Source organism: Dermacentor andersoni, chromosome 2 (genome assembly GCF_023375885.2).
Source record: "Dermacentor andersoni chromosome 2, qqDerAnde1_hic_scaffold, whole genome shotgun sequence".
Lineage (NCBI taxonomy): Eukaryota > Metazoa > Arthropoda > Arachnida > Ixodida > Ixodidae > Dermacentor > Dermacentor andersoni.
In genome coordinates, this window is record NC_092815.1 from 46,496,711 (window position 1) to 46,517,414 (window position 20,704).

Here is a 20,704-nt window from a genome sequence, read left to right on the forward strand (position 1 = left end):
GGTAACATTTTTCTTGTTCAAAGGTAAAATTGCTTTATTTCTTTCCCACATGGATAGATGGAATAACTTTACTGAAAGGTCCTGCGAGCTACGGGGCGCAAGGCCCCATATAGCGGGCTACACAAGCGGACACACAAGCGCTCGTGTGTCCCCCTTCACTGTGTCCTTGTCGATTGTGCGCGCTAAATATTTCACTATATATGAATTTAACTCCCTGGCCGCATCGTGGGCTCGCTGGACAGCCAACATAAACAACACCCTACTGACACCGAATCCCGCATATGCACAAGTGCGAGTGAGAGCCCGAAGAAAAGTTTAAAAACCATGTACAGACTTGATAAAACTTTCCTATTGTAAACCTCCAACATAAGGACATTGCTGTAAGCTTTCCATGCTTTCAAACTTTTTAATTATCCTAATCCAGCGGGCACTTCATAAATGAGCAGTTATATTGTTTGCTCCAATGTGCATGTTTCAAGGATCATACCTAGCTGCAAAAATTAATGCGATCACTCAAACGTTCAGTTTTCCATACACGGATACGTCCTTGCTTAACACACGCTGATGGCACAAAAACGTATGAAGCTCCGGTAGTCAGTCAATTTAACTGAAGCAAGTCAGCCCCTTAAACAATTCTCAAGCCACCTTCCCCGAAACTTCTTCCAACATTGTTTTACCTTCGTTGCGACCACCAGAATAGTCATTGCGAGGCCGCATACGCCATGTCTCTGTATCAGTATTTGTACCCAGCTGTCACAAAAACGCAACTAAAGTTGACAGCATGCGGGACGCTGGGATTTCGAAACTATGTAAAATGGCGTCTCCGCGAACGTTTAGGCATGTCGGATTGACGAATTCAACTGGCTAACAAAAGCAGTTATCGTTGCTATCGTCGGCACATGGGGAGAGGGGTTTACATTACGGAAAATTTTCCTTTTTTACCTGATTTTTCCCATATGAGAAATCTCCCACTATTTGGCAACACTACCCTTTTTTTTACGAGGTTTTACGTGCCAAAACCACTTTCTGATTATGAAGCACGCCGTAGTGGGGTCTCCGGAAATTTCGACCACATTGGGTTCTTTAACGTGCACCTAAATCTAAGTACACGGGTGTTTTCGCATTTCGTCCCCGTCGAAATGCGGCCGCCGTGGCTAGGATTCGATCCCGCGACCTCTAAGCAGCCCAACACCTAGCCACTGAGCAACCACGGCGGGTTAACCTAGTGCTAAAGTGCATGTAAGCCGAGTGCTTGGAAATTAATTCACTTGGGGGTCAAAGGAACAGCTTGACTTGGCTTTCTGCATCATTCTACCAAAGGAAGCCTCCACAGAAGCAACCGCGGCGGGTGCAACACTACCTACAAGTCTTCTCAGCTATTATACAAGCATCATGTCACTAAATTTTGTATCTAAAATTATGCATCGCGTGTTAAACTGAACGCGTCCCACAGCGAGCTGGCAAAGTTTAGCATATATATATATTTGTGCTTTACCTTGACTATGACCGCTGGATAATAATAAAAAAAAAAAGGTACTGCCTGCCACGTCAGGCGGGCGGTATTGAGAGAGAACTCGGCCGCTTGGCTGGGTCGAACGGCGCTAGCTCTCGGGGACGGGACGCGTCGGTTTCCAAGGGCGACGGCTTTGGAACTTTATTCGAAGTGCGTTCCTCACGTATTTCCTAGGCCAATCCCAAAGAACCGTCCCCGACTGGTAGCGCCAGGCCGGATCACAGCGTTTTCGATGCATGCGACAAGCCGCACTTTTTTTTTTTTTTTACACCAGCGGCCGTGCCTTGACTCTCCAGCTGGAAGCAGGGCTCCCTTGAGAAAAAGGGCGCGCCTGCTTTTGTTAGAAATTTCAGCTGTTCTCGCGCCATGCATTGCTGATACACTTTGCAGAAGGGATCATCAGCACGGGATCTATGCACTGCGTGTTTGGAATGTCTAAACCTGTGAGATTGTTTAAGCGCATACGTCTGCAAAATAAATGGATGGATGGATGGATGCATAACTTTAATAAGGTCCTGAGGTACGCGACTCAGCGCGCTGCAAAATAAATGAAACACCAACATTACTGGGCCTTTGGGGCTCTTGCATTACCCAGGGGGCGCTGTGAAAATGGTGCTAAAAAGCGCCCTCTGTCCTGAACTGGGTAGTACCAAGCTCGGTCGTCTGCTTCGGAAAGCACGTTTACAATATGGACCCGCCACTTTCGGTTTTGTTGTACCACGGCTTGCAGCGAATATCGGGCGCCGAGTATTTTTTCATGGGTTGCAAGCTGCGTAAAGGCAATAAATTATGCAACGCCGAACACGTGTAGGCCGTTCAAGAAATAAGCGGCGATGTTTTATAGCGCGGCGTCAATCGCAAGTGAAACGAGTCGCGTACGAAGTTGAGCTTCAGGTAAGGTTTGCACGCTGCTAGATTCAGGCGCACAAACGCGAGGAAATGCTTGCTATAAATGAATTCACAGCAGCGATTAACAGACATCGTGTGTACGGAACTGCTCGAGCACACGATCGTACGCGCCGCGACGGTAGCGGTCTTTCGACATGCCGCCAAATGGTGGGCCTCCTGCAATCTTTGTTGACTGCATGCCGCTAGACTAGTTATGCCTGCACTGTAGTAACGGCCATCTGTCTCTTTAGCAACTGATAAATGATGCAATGCATATGAGCTCGCAGTCACGTACGTGCGAATCGCGCTGCAGCGCGAACTCGTGCGCTACCTTGCTGCGCTGCCTCAATGTGCTGGCGTGAGGTCAAGGATGAGCACATTTGACTCTCTAACCTGTGCTGCTCGTAGTGGGGTAGTGAATTGTCACCGAATCAGCCCGACCATTTGCGGTCATTTGCACACACCTGGTCACTTCACTTCGCGCCAGTCGAATTATTAATTGTAGCTGTGGCCGGGTTTCGAATCGTGAATCACCAGCCATGCCTGCTGCTATGTCGGTCTGCCGTCGCGACTGTAGGTGCAAAATACCGAATTTTAGAACGCATATAATCAAGCAAGCTTCAAGACAGGCGAAGCAGTCAGCATGGCGCGAAGTATCGCTTGCCCAGCGCGACGAACAGCAGCTATCCAGCGCGCCGACGCTCCGCTTTGTGAGGCCTTGAAGGAAAACGGTAGAATGTGATGTTGGGATTCAGGCCTTCTTGTTCATGGCAGCCCACGACGCAGAAATAACGACGGTGACGCTTTTGCGAGGCTGAGCTAGGTCTCTCCGGATCGGCGTCGCCGATTCCTTCTGCTTCCAGCATTTCGTCTCACGGAGAGTCCGTTTTCGTTTATAGGCTGCGGCTAGCTCGCAGCGTGGTCTGTGAGAAGTGACGAGCTTTTTCGCACTCGCAACAGGGCAGAAAAAAACGCGAATCAACGCAAAACTCGGGCTAGAAACGTGCTTCGCTACAGCCAGGGCTCAATACTAGCCAAACTGGTACTACCAAGGTAACGTTTCGCGCGCCGCCACCAGGCGCCGCTACTATACCTCAACCTCCAGCGCAAGACGCCCATGGCGCAGCAAGTTTTGGGCATAGGGGCCGCATCGGACAATGTTGTGTCGTCCTTAAATTGCGGGAGCTCCGGCTCATGCGCACCCCGCAGACCAGGCACGTACTCAGGATTTTTTTTTCGGCGGGGGGGGGGGGGTACATTTACTAGAGTAAATGTGAATAATGCCCACCGTTCGCCATAAAAACGCGTAAACCCGCAAAAGAGAAATAAGCTGCATCTCGCAGATATACGCCTGGAGGTAGACCTCTCCTTTGCTTGACAAACAAGGAACCACATCAAATGGACCCGCGCAGGAAAGAAGCGCAGGAAGAACAGTGCCAAGAACAAGTGAACAAGCGAAAGTGTAAAATAAAGATTTCTAGACAGCGTTTTTTTTTTACTTAGCTCTGGATGAAATAAATACAAATATATATTTGCGGAACAATCACAGTTATATTGGGTCCCTTGTTTACTGCTCTACCAAGTGACAAAACCGACTCGTATTGTTATTTGGGAAATTGCGTAACAATGCGTGGCTACCAGTCCCATACAACCGCATACAGCGCAGGATGCTGCGGTTCTAGACGTACTGCGCCCACCGCAGAGCGTTAGAAAAACACACACATAAGCATAGCTGAGAAATGGCTACGTCAGGCGGTTAGACTGATACGGTAGCAGTGTCATTCAAAACACACGGACTCATTCTCCACTTCTGGTGGCGTTTTTGCTACTTCTTTTTAAATAAAAAGATGTTGATCTATAAATAGCTTCACAAGCAACGGTTAAATTTGATAATTTTCATTTTTTTTTTCCTGTTTGGCTGTTGCCTCGGCTCTCTCCCTTGGTAGATTGCTTAATTTCTCAACTCCTTGCGACTCTTGTTTCCAGTTGCCAATTTTGCATGACCAGTGCTGTACAATTACGGCAAAACCAGACGAGGTAACAGGTGACATTCATATTCCTTATGGGTTTAACGGTTATTGCAGGGTTTGATCACAGGCGCTGTTTCACATGATTTTATTTTCCACCTTATCAAACCTATATCACGGGTATATGGTCCAGAGGATACGTTAGCGTTGTGGCGAGCTGTTACTCAAGGAAATAATGAAGCAAAAAGAAAAGTTAAACACAAATGGCGCTGTCTCCGGCTGCAACAAGCTCCACGAGCATACAGGCCAGCTGACTACGAACCGAATCCCTTTCCTGGTCCCTGAATCAGTCTAAACAAAGGTTCAACTAATGAAGCAACAGCTACCATTGGAATAGATGGTGACAACTGAACGCATCTCGAGCTAATCGCGCTGGCACCGAATTGATGTGAAAACTGGCCTTCACACCCCAGGAGATGCCAATAACTACCGCCATCCCAAAGGAGTGAAAAACGCAGCAAAATGTCCACCGAATAGCTGTCAAGTCTCAAGAATGATTTGGCAGTGCTTTAGCAATGTGTGTAAAGAGTGGTGGTGCGAGCTAGCAGCATGCAAGAGGCTTGAATCACTGTCCAATTTGCTGCAAGAGAGTTATTTTACATGAGCATCGATCAGTACGTTTTGAGTGTTTGACAGAGAATAATTCACTTTACCCAGTTTTGTTATATTCGGATTTGACTGCACTTCAAGCATAAAACTTTGGACAGAGGCTGTGTGTATCCACACTATCTGAATATAGGCTTTTTACGCTATATAAGGTTCCATTGCAGTTGGTGTTTAGAGTAAGAATTATATATTGTTTTGCTAATGTTTCTTAGGTGGCGTGGTCAGCAGTACTTCTTACGTAGCAAAGTGGTGTGCTGACAGTTGCTGTGCTTAAATGCACTTAGGTATGAAATGGCAAAAGATTGATAGTGCACTCAAATGCATCATGTGAATTTTGGGCACGATGATTTTACGTGTAGAGCTAAAACAGAGCAACTTTAGAAAAATATGAAACAATTGTTGATCTTTAATCAAAGCATCACTGTATCACAAAAAAATGTAATCAAAACCTCATGACTGCTCACAGGCATACATGTACAGCCCAATTTCTATGCAATATCTGAGATTTCATAGTAATTAGCATGTTATGTTTGAGCAAGTCACTTAACATGACACTGCCGTTTGTGTAAATGTATAAATAAATGGAAATAAATCAGCACACAATACAATAAGACAATGTCTGTTTTATGAACTAAAGATTACACTCTGTACCACAGACAACAAACCACTTTATAAAGAGCTGAGAATGTAAAGATAAACAAGCTGCATAAGTTACATTATTAACCACTAATAAGAAAACACACGCCAACATAAATACCACCAACCAGCTGCTAAGCTGATATGTAACACTAAAATGTGTGCTAATAATCCTCTCACCTCAATCAATTTCTGTTAACACGAGAGTATGCGCCATTTCAACACAAGGTCAACAACATCAAGGTCTTCATTTCTGGAAACCACATGTACAAAAAATGGCATCTTCTTCCTTAGAGGACAACAAAAGTCTAAGACGGCTCTCTGCATCATCTGTTCATTCCGACCTTAAGCCAAAAATAAAATTCTAACAAAATGCTTAGAATGCACACATTACCAAAGAACACTGGTGTACACAGCACAAATGTAGCCATTATAAAGCTTAATAAATATATTAATTTAACCATAAACATCCAAGCCAGACTAGACAAGAAGCAGAAATGAAAATATCAGGGTTCATCATGAAACAGCTGATGCAAATAATATTGTACAAAGCTGAAGCATGTACCATCAAGAAAAATAAGACAGCACTACTTCAGGTCAGCAGTAGATACTGAATTGCAATGTAGTTGTTCAATCAGACAAGGGGGAAAATATGCTTAGAGCTCGTCAAAAGTTGAGCCGTAGGCACAATGTATATTCAGTGCTGTAGTGACACTTGAGAAAATAAGTTTTTTTTGCAAACACTGCAGAGCTTCAGGAACACTCAAGTGATTCAGAACTAAACCACTCTTTGTATGCACTGTTGGGTGGGAGCCAGACAATGTTGTCCTTTAAAAATGCCTGGAAAAGGAAATATCACCAACATATGTTGCGCAGATATGAATGTAAAAAATTGTAATTTCTCCGTTGACAATTAGCTGCAAGCAATCTGGCTAACCCTGTGTCATCAACAATGTATTGTGCAGTGACAGGGAAATAGCATTTAGTGTCATCCCACTCTGACTGATATTTAGACAGATACCTCCCAGAATTGTATGCTTTGTCCAGCTATAGCCACAAACTGCACATGTGACAAGTGAGCGCACCTTTGGAATGAAAACCAACAAAGAATCCAAAAGGCTCTTGCAAGCACTTTCTTACTGTGTTTAAGTAAGGAGGTTAAAGAAATAGAATGGATTCCAATCGCTTCATGATTTTTGTACCCTTGTGGTACAACGATTAGCGATATGAGGCAGCAGTGCCACGGAACAAAAATACAGCAACAAAAAATTGACTGTGAAGTTCAAGATGGTAAGACTACAGGGGCTTATCTCACTCCCGTGCTCGAGCTGTTTAATATGCCCCCAGCAAAGTCTGTGTTTAATTATGACTGCCTTCTTGCATTAAGAATTAGAAAAACTAAGCAAGGCAAGAGCTATGTTGCACTTACTTCTTCTGTGAGAAACACTTATCGGTGAGAACAAAACTTAGAGCACAGAAAGCAAATGGCTATGGAAAGTATAAAGCTGCATTTCAAGATGTGTTAAAGGCAAGAAAACGTGAGCTGCTTGTGTATACATAACAAGATATGAAAAAGAAAGGGGCAGGGCTAACATTGAGAGAGAAAACTGTTAGGACACCTCAGCATCACACAACACTGCACGAAAATCGGTACAAATACACACCACACGCACATATCTGAGATCACTCAAGGTACATTACACTGGCCAATGGGTGCTGCTTCATTCGGCAAAGCTGAAGGCAAAGGCCCAAAGACTACTACCATACTGTGAATATGCAGCACACTTGACAAGCAATAACGTGAGTGATAGAATTAAATATCTGCAAAGCAGCCACAGCAACTATTATTTTATTATATATTGATGTGTAAGCTTTTCTCCACAGCTGATTCTAACACATAAGTAACACAAAGAGGCACTAAAGATAAAAATACCGACTGAAGCTAGTAGGTAGATTACAACACAGAGTTGAAAATGTCACTCTTGCCAAGCACAGCGATATTGAAGTAGAGAAAATGAAGAACACGGGGCAGGATATGCACCACAACTGCAAAAATGCAAAAACGGCTCCCAAAGCACCTTGCAATCGAGGCATGCCTGGCCAAGCTTGTGCTCTCTTGTAGGCCTACATAATCTTAAAAGTGGTGGACTCGCCCCTACTACGTACAAGCCATTACCAGACAGATCACAAACCTCGACATGGCTGACAACAAATGGAACAAAGCAGGTAAAGCCGGACCAGAGTTCTTGAAATAAAGTTTACCTTCTTTCTGATCCCAATGATGTCTAAAGTCCCTTGTTAAAATGTAAAATAGTAGCTGATCAACGATAAAACAAGATTGTTACATTACATATGACCATAAATGGAAATACAGTCTGGCCAACCTAACCAGGTTTTCCTGTTGAAAAACTCGCAGATGCTACTTTTTCAACACTGTCCAACAATGGAATATTTTATGGCAGCATACTGGCCCTCAGTGTGTGCTTGGAATAAGTATTCAAGCCATTAAACTGGGAAGGCTTAGGAGTAAGGATCAACGGCGATCATCTCAGCAACCTTCGATTTGCAGATGACACTGTCCTGTTCAGCAACACTGGGAACGAGTTACAATTGATTGAGGACCTTAACAGAGAGAATATAAGAGTGGGGTTGAAGATTAATATGCAGAAGACAAAGATAATGATCAATAGCAGGGCAAGGGAACAAGAGTTCAGGATCGCCAGTCAGCCTCTAGCCTGTGAAGGAGTACGTTTAGCTAAGTCAATTACTCACAGGTGACCCTGATCAGGAGAAGATAAATTATGGAAGAACAAAAATGGGTTGGAGCGCATTCGGCAGACATTGTCAGATCCTGACTGACAGCTTACCATTATCATTATAAAAAAAAAAAAAGTGTACAATCGGTGCATTCTACCGGTGCTAACATATGGGGCAGAGACTGGAACTAGGCGACTGACAAAGAAGCTTGAGACCAAGTTAAGGACCGCGCAAAGAGCATTGGAACGAAGCATTATAGGCATAATGTTAAGAGATAGGAAGAGAGCGGTACGGATCAGAGAGCAAACGCGGATAGCCGATATTCTAATTGACATTAAGAGAAAGAAATGGAGCTGGGCAGGTGATGTAATGCGTAGGTTAGATAACCAGTGGACCATTAGGGTTACGGAATGCGATCCAAGAAAAGGGAAGTGCAGTCGAGGACAGCAGAAGACTAGGCGGGGTGATGAAATTAAGAAATTCGCAGGCGCTAGTTGGAATCGGTTGGTGCAGGACAGGGGTAATAGGAGATTTTTATGGAGAGGCCTTCGTCCAGCAGTGGACATAATATAGGCTGATGATGATGATGACTGGCCCCCTCTGTGCAGCACTCCACTCAGTGTGGACAGCAGAGTTCAGATGGGCATGCGTTCGGAGATCATCGGTGCAGAGCAGTACCACTGCACTCTAAAGGGCAAGCTCTTGTCAACTGCAATATTATTAGCAGCTTATCTCTTGGAGCAGGGCACAAACACCGAGGGGTTTCTAGGACCCCAATCTACTACTCTTAGCTTGATTTAATGTCTCCCTTTAAGTGTCCCTTAAGGGCATAAATTGAAAGATGTTATTTTAGCATTGATGGACCCAATCGCAGGGTCCTACAATTGCATTGTTACCCAAGTACAATAGCAAATTACGAGATAACCTAATATATACCATGGTTCCCAAGAGTAAGAGAAGCCATGCCCTATGGATAAACTTTGTCATCACTCGTGTACAAGTGGCACGTGACCAACCACCTACCAATGCAATTTGCTTACTTGTAATTGAATGCACCAGGTACTTGTCCGTGAAAAGATTTCACTTTCCTCTATGTCACATGCACAATTATTTTCAATGCGTTTTCTGCTATTATAGAGACTCTTGCAGATTTAGGGAGCTGTCATCAGATAACAGCTGCGCAAGCTCCTAGATTGCTCCAATTTGGCATGGAGGAACCATGGAGTCTTGCTAAGCTAACCCAGAAAGCAATGCATGTGGAATGGGCACAGCGCTCACCAAACAAGCTGTGTGCCATTGCTATCACTCTCAATGATTGACGTAATAGTTCTGCAGAAGCCTGCAAGGCGGGGAGAAGTAATTAATAAAGGTAAAATGAGACCTCCACCCAAACGTCGCAAATTGCTACAAAGGAAACCCATATGGGTTCCAAGAAAGAAAAGCCTCAAAGTTGAAGAAAAATTCACCCTGGTCCGGGACTCAAACCCAGGACCACCACCTTTCCGGCGCAGCCGCTCTACCATCTAAGCTAACCAGGCGGCTAGCAGATGGCAGGGCGAAGTCAAATTTGTCAACAATTCGAAGCAATGAGTTTGACGTAATAGTTCTGCGGAAGCTCGCAAGGTGGAGAGAAGTAATTAATAAAGGAAAAGGGAGACATCCACCCAAACGTAGCAAATCGCTACAAAGGAAACTCATACGGGTTCCACGAAGTAAAGCCTTGAAGTCGAAGAAAAATTCGTCCTGGCCCAGGACTCGAACCCGAGACCACCGCCTTTCCGGGCCAGTCGTCCAGCTAAGCTAACCAGGCGTCTAGCAGATGGCAGGGCGAAGTCAAATTTGTCAACAACTCGCGCCCTTGCGGGCTTCCACAGAACTATTACGTCAAACTCTTGCCTTCACTTTGAGTTGTTGACAAATTCAACCTCACCCTGCCATCTGCTAGACGCCTAGTTAGCTTAGATGGTAGAGCAGCTGCCCCGAAAAGGCGGTGGTCCCGGGTTTGAGTCCTTGACCAGGATGAATTTTTCTTTGACTTCGAGGCTTATTTTCCGTAAAACCCATATGGGTTTCCTTTGTAGCACTTTGCTACGTTCGGGTGGATGTCTCTTTTTTCCTTTATTAATTACTCTCCATGATTGTTTACAGCACATGCCTGCACAGAGAGCATATTTCTCCCATTATAAATTTTTTTACGCTTTCAGTAGAGTTGCTCCTGGGGGAGTATTCTGCAAGTGTTCGCCTAGTGGACATGTACATTTCCTCGGCTGCTGGAGTTATGATTGGCTGGACTGGGGTACGTGTCATAAGGAGACAGGCACCCCCAGCCAATCAGCACTTCAGCAGCAGACAAAATGGACATGTCCACTAGGTAGACACTTACAGAATTGCCTCCCAGGTTTAGACAGTTTACTGCAATGATCTGTGCACTGTATTACTTTAAATCCTTAGCTCTTTCTTTCATTCTGCTGCTATGGAAAATACTTTCAAGAGTGCACAGAAGTTGGCTTACTGCATAACATTTTTCTTTTGCAAACAAGAAAGTATAACCATGCACATTTGCAAGAGAACTTAAGTTCTACTGCGCAAAAGAATGGAAAAAAAAAAGAAAAAAGAGATTTATATCAATTTGGTACATACTTTAACAGATTTTGATGATTTGAGGAAACCACCATTAACATATGGTACATATCTACGCACTCCATTGCACTTTCCCATAAAACTACTATAAAATTTTCACATAAAAGCAACAATAACGACACAGATTTTGCTAAGTCACCAAGTGAGTGACTAAGTGAGTGACTAAAGAACGGCATCCATCTCACGCTTTAGACACTAAATGTCTTACTCGAAGTGAACACCTGACAGAAGAGCATTGATCCCATATCCCCTTCAGGCATCAATCGAGTCTTTCCATTTAGTCTAGTTATATCAGATTTTTCTGTATCTTCAGAAACATGAAAAGCGTGTTGCTGCATAACAGATTATAAATTTTAAATTCTTCAGTCAGTTTTGTCAACTCTACAGAATGTGGACTTCATGCAAGAACTCTATATAACATCTCATATAAAGGCACCAACTATTTCATGTCTAGCACAATTGAAAAGCATCGGTCCAGCCGCTTGAAACACACAATGTATGTAAAACACTGTAAAAAAACAATGAAACAAAGTGTCCAATGATTACGATCTTCCTAATGGAAAATGTGAGCGCAGCTCGATACGCATTTTCATTTCGCGATATACTGAGGCAATGAATTTGAGACCGAAATCACAGCATAACTGGCAGTGGGCCAGTGCCGTTAGCGCCTTCACAGAGGGAGGGGCAGTATGTGAATGCTGGCACGATGAGCGGCATCGGGGCCAACTGTGATAGAAGGCGATGACGACCGCGTTCGCGCGGTTACACCGAGGGGCGCCGACACTTTACCCAGGAATGGGTGCCTAAGAGGCGCACTCTAAAAGTGGACCCGCTACACGACGACATACTAAGAGCAAATACCAAGACATCTACCTTCCAACTCATTTTTTACTAAGACAACTTACACATATTACTCAAACTTGCAACATAGGTCCAATCATAAGTGTTTCACAATGTCTGCGACACATTTTAGATATGATTATTTTCATAAGTGCTTTTTCTTTTGATGCACTATCTTGGTGTGCACAATTGTGCACACAGCTCCTGAAGGGGATGTGTTTCTCTTGTGATCACCTGCTTGTGTTGAAGCTTTATATGAAGCACAGACGAATCCCGATACATAGTCTCCTGAATTCAGGCATAATGGAAAACAAAAAGCACAGTTGAATGAAGAGATCAAAACATGACAAAAGTCAATACGGGTAGTTCTAAAGCTCATAGATGTGCTCATTCAATATGGCCACTCAAGTTATGTACAAGGTCTTGTTGACAACAGTTTATGCTTTGAAAATGGTCAATGCAACTGCCATGGAGCTCTGTTCTGATCTTTGGTTGGTTTGTTTTCCTCCTCAATCAAACAGAGGCCTAGAGAAAATGGCTGTGCTGGTAAAAACTGGCCATAACAGCTGCACATGGAAGAGTGACTGTGGCTGCAACAGTTTAAAAAAAGAAAAAAGAAAGAAAAAGAAAAGATCGCAGCGCAGTATGATATGGGAAGTACGCCAAGGATAACCCCAATGCTGCCTGAACTCATTTGCATTGATTTTCTTTAGCTGCGAAATTAATTACCCGGTGTTCAAAATAACATACTATATCCTCAAAAGATCCGCAAGATGAAAAAAATGGAAAAAAAATGTTGCATCCTGTCACTCAGGAAAGGTCACACCAGTGGCACATGGCAGGCTCGTTACAGCAGGGCACAGCGGGAGTTCCTCCACCACCTTCTCCGTCGCTTCTGGTTGACCTGTGGCGGTTGATTTCTGTATGGGTTTGGTCAGGATAAACAACAGGTGGTCAGCAGGCACGAGTGGGGCATGAAGAATAGGAGAGAAGGACCACTCTCTTTAAGCTAATGGACTCCTGCATTGGCTGTTGTTCCTAATAAACGGTGAGCCATTTCTCATGCTTACATATGTCATGTCAGCCTAGTACATCTGTTGCAAGCTATGCAATCTTCCAAATTCTTGCCCTTCTCACACTGCACTTTGCATTTGACACGGGATAAGCTTGGTCTTCTGCTGCCATTTCTCTCGGAATGTGCAGTGCGCTTCTCACATTCTTTCCACATTCACACACATTCACCCATTCTACATATTCTCACATTCTATGCCGCTGTCTAAAGCTTTCAGCAAGACCACAATGTGGCTTTGACACCTGCACTGACCTGGACATATCTGATACCACGCAGTCCACTCACACCGATTTTCAGGACACACCCAACACCACGAAAGCTGCCGTCCATTCGGGTGCGTTTTGAGTTCGTCACATAAAAGATGGCATACAATTCAACATTTGTTGTTTGCTTGAAAAATTCAGGTTCCAATTGTAATTAGTCAGAAGCTACCTAATACGTAAAAAAAATGAAAGGCCGGACAAAAATTTTATGTCGGTACTCTGAAATTGTTGGCTTTGACACCAAATTTATCAGCTTTAATTATGCATTGCACATAAACCAAATGTGCCTCAGAGCAATATGGCAAAATTTGAGTGCATTTTATGCAGTAGAAGTTTGTACTTGAATTGTTTTATGTCAGTTGAAACGTGCAGGAGTCAGGCAACACTGATGGAAGACAAAATGGTGCGCGCTCTGTGGTCAATGCGCATGGTTTCGTTTTTGCATTTCTGCCTCGGCAGTCAGCCCGAGATAGTTTCTACAGCCATTCTCTGGTTTGCGCTATATCTCTCACGTGAATGAAACAATTGTGGGCACAATGCAACGGTGACACCCTTGCTGCATCATTGGCTGCCAGAGCATGTGCAAGGCAAGTCTGACATCATTCTTCCAAAAAAGCATACGAAACATAAGGCATGGGAGCTGAACGTGGTGCAAAATGACTGGTAGGCTTTGGACTCTTCAATGTTGTGCTCCAAACACTTCACACCAGAAAGGTACATGTCAAGCCTGTGCCTTCCCGCCGAGTTTGGTGTCTGCTGGAGCCTCTCAGCAGCGAGAGGGTGGGCGTGCACACTTTTGGCACGGTGAAGACATGGTTTTGGAGCTGACAATTCAGCGGCTGCTCTGCATTCTTTTACGTCGCACAAGCCATGCCAAAACGGCAGTCACTGTCAGTGGGAGGGGCTTAGAGATCTTAAATGGACATTTTGAGTTAAAATGTACTCCAAGAGGTAACACTTTTTTGTACTCCGTCACGTCGCATATTGGCCCCTCTACTCTGTTATAATTATTAGATATGATTAGTTCAATGGTCACGTCATGGACCAAAGCTTTAAACCACAAATGCAGTACTGAAGGATTAAAATTTCATTTTATATAGGCTGAACAAAGATGGAAAGCTGGGTGAGCTTATACATATTCACGTTGGCAAAGGTTTATTTAAAAATTACAGATTAAAGCAAAGAAACACAGATGGACACGTAAGCATTGAATTTCAGCCTTTGCAGACATTAATTGTATTATGTTCTATTGCAGGACGAGTTTGAATAGAACAAATTCCTGTCTTAAGAGAGCAGACTAACACATTTTGCTATCTTGCATACTTGCAGCGCAGTAACGAACCTACGTAATAAGTACACATATTCTATTGCTCTCAATAAACATTTATTGAATCAACAAATGCACAAACATATTTTTTAGGCATGCGTAACGAAAAAGTGCCTGTTCCATTTAGAGTTAATGTTAAATGCTGGCATTAGCATGGTCGACTCATTCCACAGCACTCACCTAATTATCCTCACCACTTCATGAAATGCAGCATCCACGTTTAGAGGTGGGTCTTTGGCACTTGTCTCAATGTAGCTTATCTGCAAGATGCAAGAGTCCTCTTACTATGAACTACATGCACTACAAGTTCACAAAGGTATGCACTGTTTCCCCACAAGTGTGTGCGACGTGGCTGGCCAGCACTTTGTCACATTTACAACCCACACTGTTAGTAAAGGAGACTGAATAGAATAAATGTAGTGTGTTTTTATGTTATACACCATCAGATGTCACACCCCTCAATGACTGCAAGCTAAGTTGTTAATACCCCTGTTTGTATTGAACTACGTGTTACAGGCTACGGAACTGCAAGGGTACCACCGTGGGCAGCTCTCGATTAACAGCAATCCTAAGAGCTCAGGAGAACTATTATAGGTTATTATGGTGCCAACCCAACAATTTAATGAAAGCAAACTTAGTTTTTCTTTCAAGAAAGTTCTTCAATCTCGTGGATAGAGGAAGGCTACAGCGTGGGAACCGACGGAGACAAACGAGGCACACAAAGTACAGACACAGCACTCACTTTCAACAAAAACGTTTATTCTGCCGGTGCGCAGCTAGTTTTAAAGGGAACACTTGGCAAAAAAACAAGATCACACATGCGCACAAATCCTGCTCATACTGCTATCACACCCTGGCATTAGAATCAAGGTAGGTCAGCTCTTTCACACAAGGCTATCGAGGGACAACTGACAGTTATTTTCCGCACGAGAAATTGCAGTAGCCTCGATAATTTCCGCACTACAGTGCAGTTCCCGTGCTGTAGCCTTCCTTCAACCAAAAAGCCCGCCTAGTTACTCTGCTCAGCTTCATCTTGTAGAATATGGAAGAACTGATTTGCCATATTTCTGCAATTGAGTGTTCACTTCAACACTAAGAATTAGCCAAGGCAAGCTGTAGTAGAACACCAGAGCTGTAGCATACAAGAGTATTGACATAGTGGAATCAAGATAAATATCACAGTGCTGTGGCCAGGGGCTCAATTCAAAGCTTAAAATAGAAATGCAGAATGTTGCTAGCTACTCTAAGGCCCCTTTATATACCAAGCCGAAGCTGTACTTGTCCTTGCTGTTTGTACCAATATCCTCCCAAGACCGTTTGTACACTGCACATTTACTTCAATCATTCTCAAAACCAACTTTGAAGAAATTACGTATTTACCTTGGATATGATTTAAGATTCATGTGTGAAAGTAGTTTAATCAATTTCTTTCCACCAGCTTTTGAGAAATTCGCCAGTACATTGACATAGGCTGCTGCGTTGGTATAGACAAGGAAATGCAACCATGAAATCGTTTTTGAACGTGCCAAACTGATGTGAAAAATTGAGGGTGCGGCATCAAAGAGGCAACCCACCACACAATGTTGCATCTTCATTCCTTGTTTACTCAAAGAAAATGAGTTTGTACCATATCATCAAACATGAGGAAGATGGTTACTTTGTCCACATACATAGAGATGTTACTTCTGGCATTCAACAGTGGCATGCAAACAAAATAATGTTTTTTTCATTAATAAGAGCCAACTCATAAAGTCAATTATGTTCCTGGGATGCCTTCAGGTCTCGGGAGGATATGACCAAGGACGAGCCATATGCTTCTAGGCCACATTAGTCTATGCTCCTGATTTCTCTTGGTATCATTCATTCAGACAATTAAGCTCCGACCTTGAGCGAGTGATGAGGGTAAGTATCTTTTTCATTGCAGATGTCTTCCACCTGAAATTTACACAAGCATGTGAATACAAGAAAGATAAACCACACATGTAATATATTTTTTGAATACACATATAAAATGTGCAATAATTTGCTAGAATAAAAGGAATGGTAAAATTAGTAAACCTTTGCAAAAAAATTTGGGAGCTAAAGTGTTAAGAATGGCATAGCACATGCTTCGCCAAATCACTTTCCACATGTTGGTGCTTCATGTGCTACAGCCACCCAAGGTGTTGCATACATAAATACCCTCTTTCTTGTCTCTTATATTCCTTCCTCTGAGGCCCATGCAAAATATGTACAGGTTCTGGCCAGTAGAAAGTAGCAGCTAGCATAGACTGTTTCTGGTGTCAAGGAGCCATGTACAGACTTTCAGTTAGCTCAAATAAATGCCCAGTCTGGTTTGCAAGAGCGTAGCCCAGTGCAGCTTTGACCTGCAGGTGCATTTGGGATTTTGTCATGACTGCGTCTGCTGGTACAGGGCTAATTTAGATGCAAGGGTCATTATGGCCAACTAAAAGTTTTTTTGCAGAATGGACGCAGGTCAGTTCTATCAATTGCCAAAAAACTATGAGGCCTCATGTCCAACTAGGTTATAGTCACAATGGGATGCACGTATTTGGTATAAACAGCACCTCTTGCAATAATGTGTGTACATTCCTGCTATAATCCTAGGAACCCTTGTGCAAACATTTGATTGGTTGAATGTTGAAATTCATCTATACAGGGCAACGCATCCATACTCTTTTCTGTTTGTATGGACTGTGGGGTGGGAGCAAGTAAGCAATGGTTCCCTAGTACTATGTGAGAGGGCCAGGTTCCCCAAGGCCAAAGTGTTTAGGCACTACTGGGTAAGAGCTTTCAATCTTTTCATGACACAAATAGAAAGCCTGAAATCAAACAGGCCACAGACCCTCAGCTGTTGGGCAAGCTCTCGGCCTTGTTCTTCAGAGACTCGTCGGAGGTGCACCAGGTCCACTTTGTTGGCCACCAGCAACATGGGATACGAATCACGGTCTTTGACACGCAGGATTTGAGTGTGGAAGTGGCCGATGTTGTCAAAGCTCTGCTTGTCTGTCACAGAGTACACGAGCAGGAAGCCATCCCCCTTGCGCATGTACTGCTCACGCATAGCACTGAACTCTTCTTGGCCCGCTGTATCCAACACTGAAAAATGAGCATGTAAAATTGCAGCCATGTAAAGCGCAGACACTGATTACAGTCATACTAGCTTATGCATTAAATATGTAACTCATCCATCAGCAGGTTTGGGCACTGCAAACAGACATGCACAGGGCATAAATAACCCAGTAACAATTATGTCTGCAAAGTATTACACCAATGTACATTGCAAAAGAAGCTGAGAATTCAAACAAATGCCTCCGCATCTTTCATCTTGAAGGATTCACTCTCCCCTGCAGCAGAGACGATGTCACAGGCTATCTGCTCTCACGTGCATGCTGCCTGCTGTACCAGCATACCAGCTGTTGTGGACTTGCACAGGCACACGACACAAACCCTTGTTCTGACACGAGCCCTTGTTCTGACAGTCTGGCCTCCACAGAACCTGCATGCAGACTTCAGAAAGTGAAGTCGAGTCAACTGTAATTACAGGGTCTTACTGGTCTTCCTGCACGATGCAGGGTTGGTTTCTTACTTACAAGGTTGTTTTTTTTCTTCTTTACTATGCCGTAAGGCAGCTCTACACAAAATTAAAAAAGAAATGCAGGCAACATCAATGCAAGCCCTGTGAAATGCAGAGCACGCAAACTAAATCTGCAAATGCACCGCAAACAACAGAAGGGATTGAAAAAGAAATTTCAGTAAGGAAAGTAGGAGTTGCGAGAGTCTAATGGGGCCTCGAAGCTGGGGAGAAATGTTGCTTGCAGGCACTGGTTGAGGCAATGCGAAAGAGCCTCTGCTGTGGGGAGGGTAGCTTGCCTCCTTGCATCACCCGACTCTCCACATTTGATCTCTCTATTACTATTCTAAATGAAATAATTTTGTAACTTAACCTACACCAAAAAATCACTAGGCACAGCCGTCAGGGCTGATATGTCTCATATATTTTAATCAACAACCCAATCCCGTTTTCCCCTTTATTATACCGGTGTCACATGACTTCTGATCTCCAGCGAGCCATATCCGAATCAAAATTCTAGACCACCACTGGCTCCTTCCCACAGCTTGAGCATAGGAGCCAATCATGAAAATTCGATTGTGATCGAAAGTGCACTGTACGACACTTGCATCATTCAACACTGACCGTGATGTCACAAATGACATAGCGGACGACACTTAGTAAATTGGCAGCTCGTGCTACATTGTCTGCCCCACCTCCACCAGGCCAACCATCCTCATCCTCTTTATCAGGAGTTTTTAGATAACTTGCTCACAGCACATTAATACAGTAACTTCAAAAGGAGCCGAGACAGCTTTCATCTCTCTCCTGGAGCACTGGAAATCATGGTACAGATAATTTACAGTGGCACTATGCCTCCTATGTCTGGACCAGTCAAATAAAAACTGATGCCCTTTACCACACCCGAGACAACCTAACTGAATCAACACGTAAAAACAGAATGGCTTCAGAAGACTTGACAGTGTTAAGTTGAGAACTATTGCTAAGCCCCATATATATATATTTTTTGTCCCACTTTGTTTTCGACATTAAGTCATACTTGCAGCACTGGAGTTCATTACTGAATGAAGTGGTTCGTCCACCTGGCTGCACTGCGGCTAAAGGAACAGTTGGCAAACATCTGGCAACAGCTTAGTACTTTCTCAAGTTAAAGAAGCCGTTTCAACGCAGCGATTAACAAAAAAGTTCTTGCGAGAGGCATCCGTGTGCACACAAACTGCTACAAGATCTGCTCGTGAGTCACTGCGTCCACCTTCAGGTATTTAGCACTTCTTTATGAACTACATAGAGAATGGGACAGCTTTGTTTACGTAGTACTTGGTCATTTATGTGCTCGAAGAGCGAACCACGAGGACTATGGACGATCGGCGTTCATTATATCGCCCGCAACGTTGGCATTAGGCAGGCTCCACAGTGATTTCGCTCGTAGACTGTCTTTAAGCTGTAGCCTGCGCGTCGATCAGCTCCAAGCGCGCACAGCGCAGCACTTACCATCCAGAATGCACCCCTGGCCGTCAATCTTGCAATGCTGTACATACGAATCTTCGATGGTCGGATCGTAGTCCGTGACGAAAAGTTTCTGAATGAACTGGATGGTCAGGGCCGACTTGCCGACCCCGCCGTCACCAACCACGACCAACTTGTAGGTGATAACGTTGTCACACGGCGGCTCGGCCATTGTCGCCAATAGTTCTGGATACTACTCGAAAACCTAACCGCGCCAAAAACACAGCCCTTGGCTCATAACAATAAAAAGAGTATTTTCCGGTATGAGCAAGCACCGTACTGTTTTTACACAACACGCCGAGGCCTCTGGAGCGATTAGGGTTAAACCCAGCATAATTTTATCACACGTCTGTTGACACACGTTACATTTTCTAGATGAAATGGTACACACACAAAACGCATGTTCTTCAAAGCGCTGGACTCGACACTTCTAAGCTGGCGCAAGCTGTCTGTAGCATCGCACAACACATAATCACTACACTAAGGCGCAAATGAATCATGCGCGTAGAGAGACCACAGAACCGACAGAACACCTACACATAGAATAAAGAACCAGACGAACCAGAGACGAGATCGACGAGATCAAACACGCGAAGGTATCGCCACCTTTGGGCTAGTATTTCAGATTTCAGATAGCTACGCTAGCAATGAACAAAAGCTAAATCGAATGAAATAAAACTCAGCTTACCAGGTGAATGCAAACGCACTTTTTTATCGCGGATAAATATTACGCATACGAAACGGCTATCATCCGAGAAAAACGAAAGTGAAACCAGGCGCGCTATCGTCGACTACTTCTTCGGAAGTACATAAATCATGCCATAGCTGCATCGCCTCTTGTATAAGCTACGATCATAGTTGCATCGTTGCATCTGGTGACTGCAACAGTAGGAAAGCGCAGTTAACTCAATGCAATGCGTGCTCAAAGCAAGCGTTATGCCTACGTTATGTCCATAGTAGTTACAATAGTGTTTTTAGATGTTTTCGTTCATAAAGCTTGTTCTGAAAGCCGAAGCTAGCTAATATTTTGGAAAAGAAACGTTTCCAGGGTTTTT

The 20,704-nt window shown here is 43.9% G+C and overlaps 1 protein-coding gene and 1 long non-coding RNA gene across 2 annotated transcripts in view; one reads left to right on the forward strand and one right to left on the reverse strand.

The window, feature by feature from the left end:
- Positions 1-5,637: 5,637 nt before the first annotated feature.
- LOC126542355 (ras-related protein M-Ras-like) lies at positions 5,638-20,244 on the reverse strand. Its single transcript, XM_050189395.3, has 4 exons — positions 19,635-20,244; positions 17,415-17,668; positions 14,750-14,829; positions 5,638-12,827 (listed from the first exon to the last, which is right to left on the reverse strand). Exons 1-4 carry the CDS (start codon positions 19,819-19,821, stop codon positions 12,755-12,757), a joined length of 594 nt encoding a protein of 197 aa, XP_050045352.1. The 5' UTR covers positions 19,822-20,244; the 3' UTR covers positions 5,638-12,754.
- LOC140216093 (uncharacterized) overlaps positions 19,279-20,704 on the forward strand; it is a 39,334-nt gene continuing 37,908 nt past the window's right edge. Inside the window, exon 1 of the long non-coding RNA XR_011892750.1 lies at positions 19,279-19,401. This is a non-coding gene — a long non-coding RNA (uncharacterized lncRNA). The remainder of the gene's footprint in view (positions 19,402-20,704) is intronic.

Bases quoted from the DNA above. Each gene is read 5' to 3' on its own strand.
- LOC126542355 (XM_050189395.3), bottom strand. From the start codon at position 19,821: ATGGCCGAGCCGCCGTGTGACAACGTTATCACCTACAAGTTGGTCGTG. The intron at 14,830-17,414 runs GTCTGTGGCCTG...TGCATCTTGCAG, and splicing joins AGCTTGCCCAACAGCTGAGG to ATAAGCTACATTGAGACAAG. The intron at 12,828-14,749 runs GTGAGTGCTGTG...AAACCCATACAG, and splicing joins GAAGTGGTGAGGATAATTAG to AAATCAACCGCCACAGGTCA.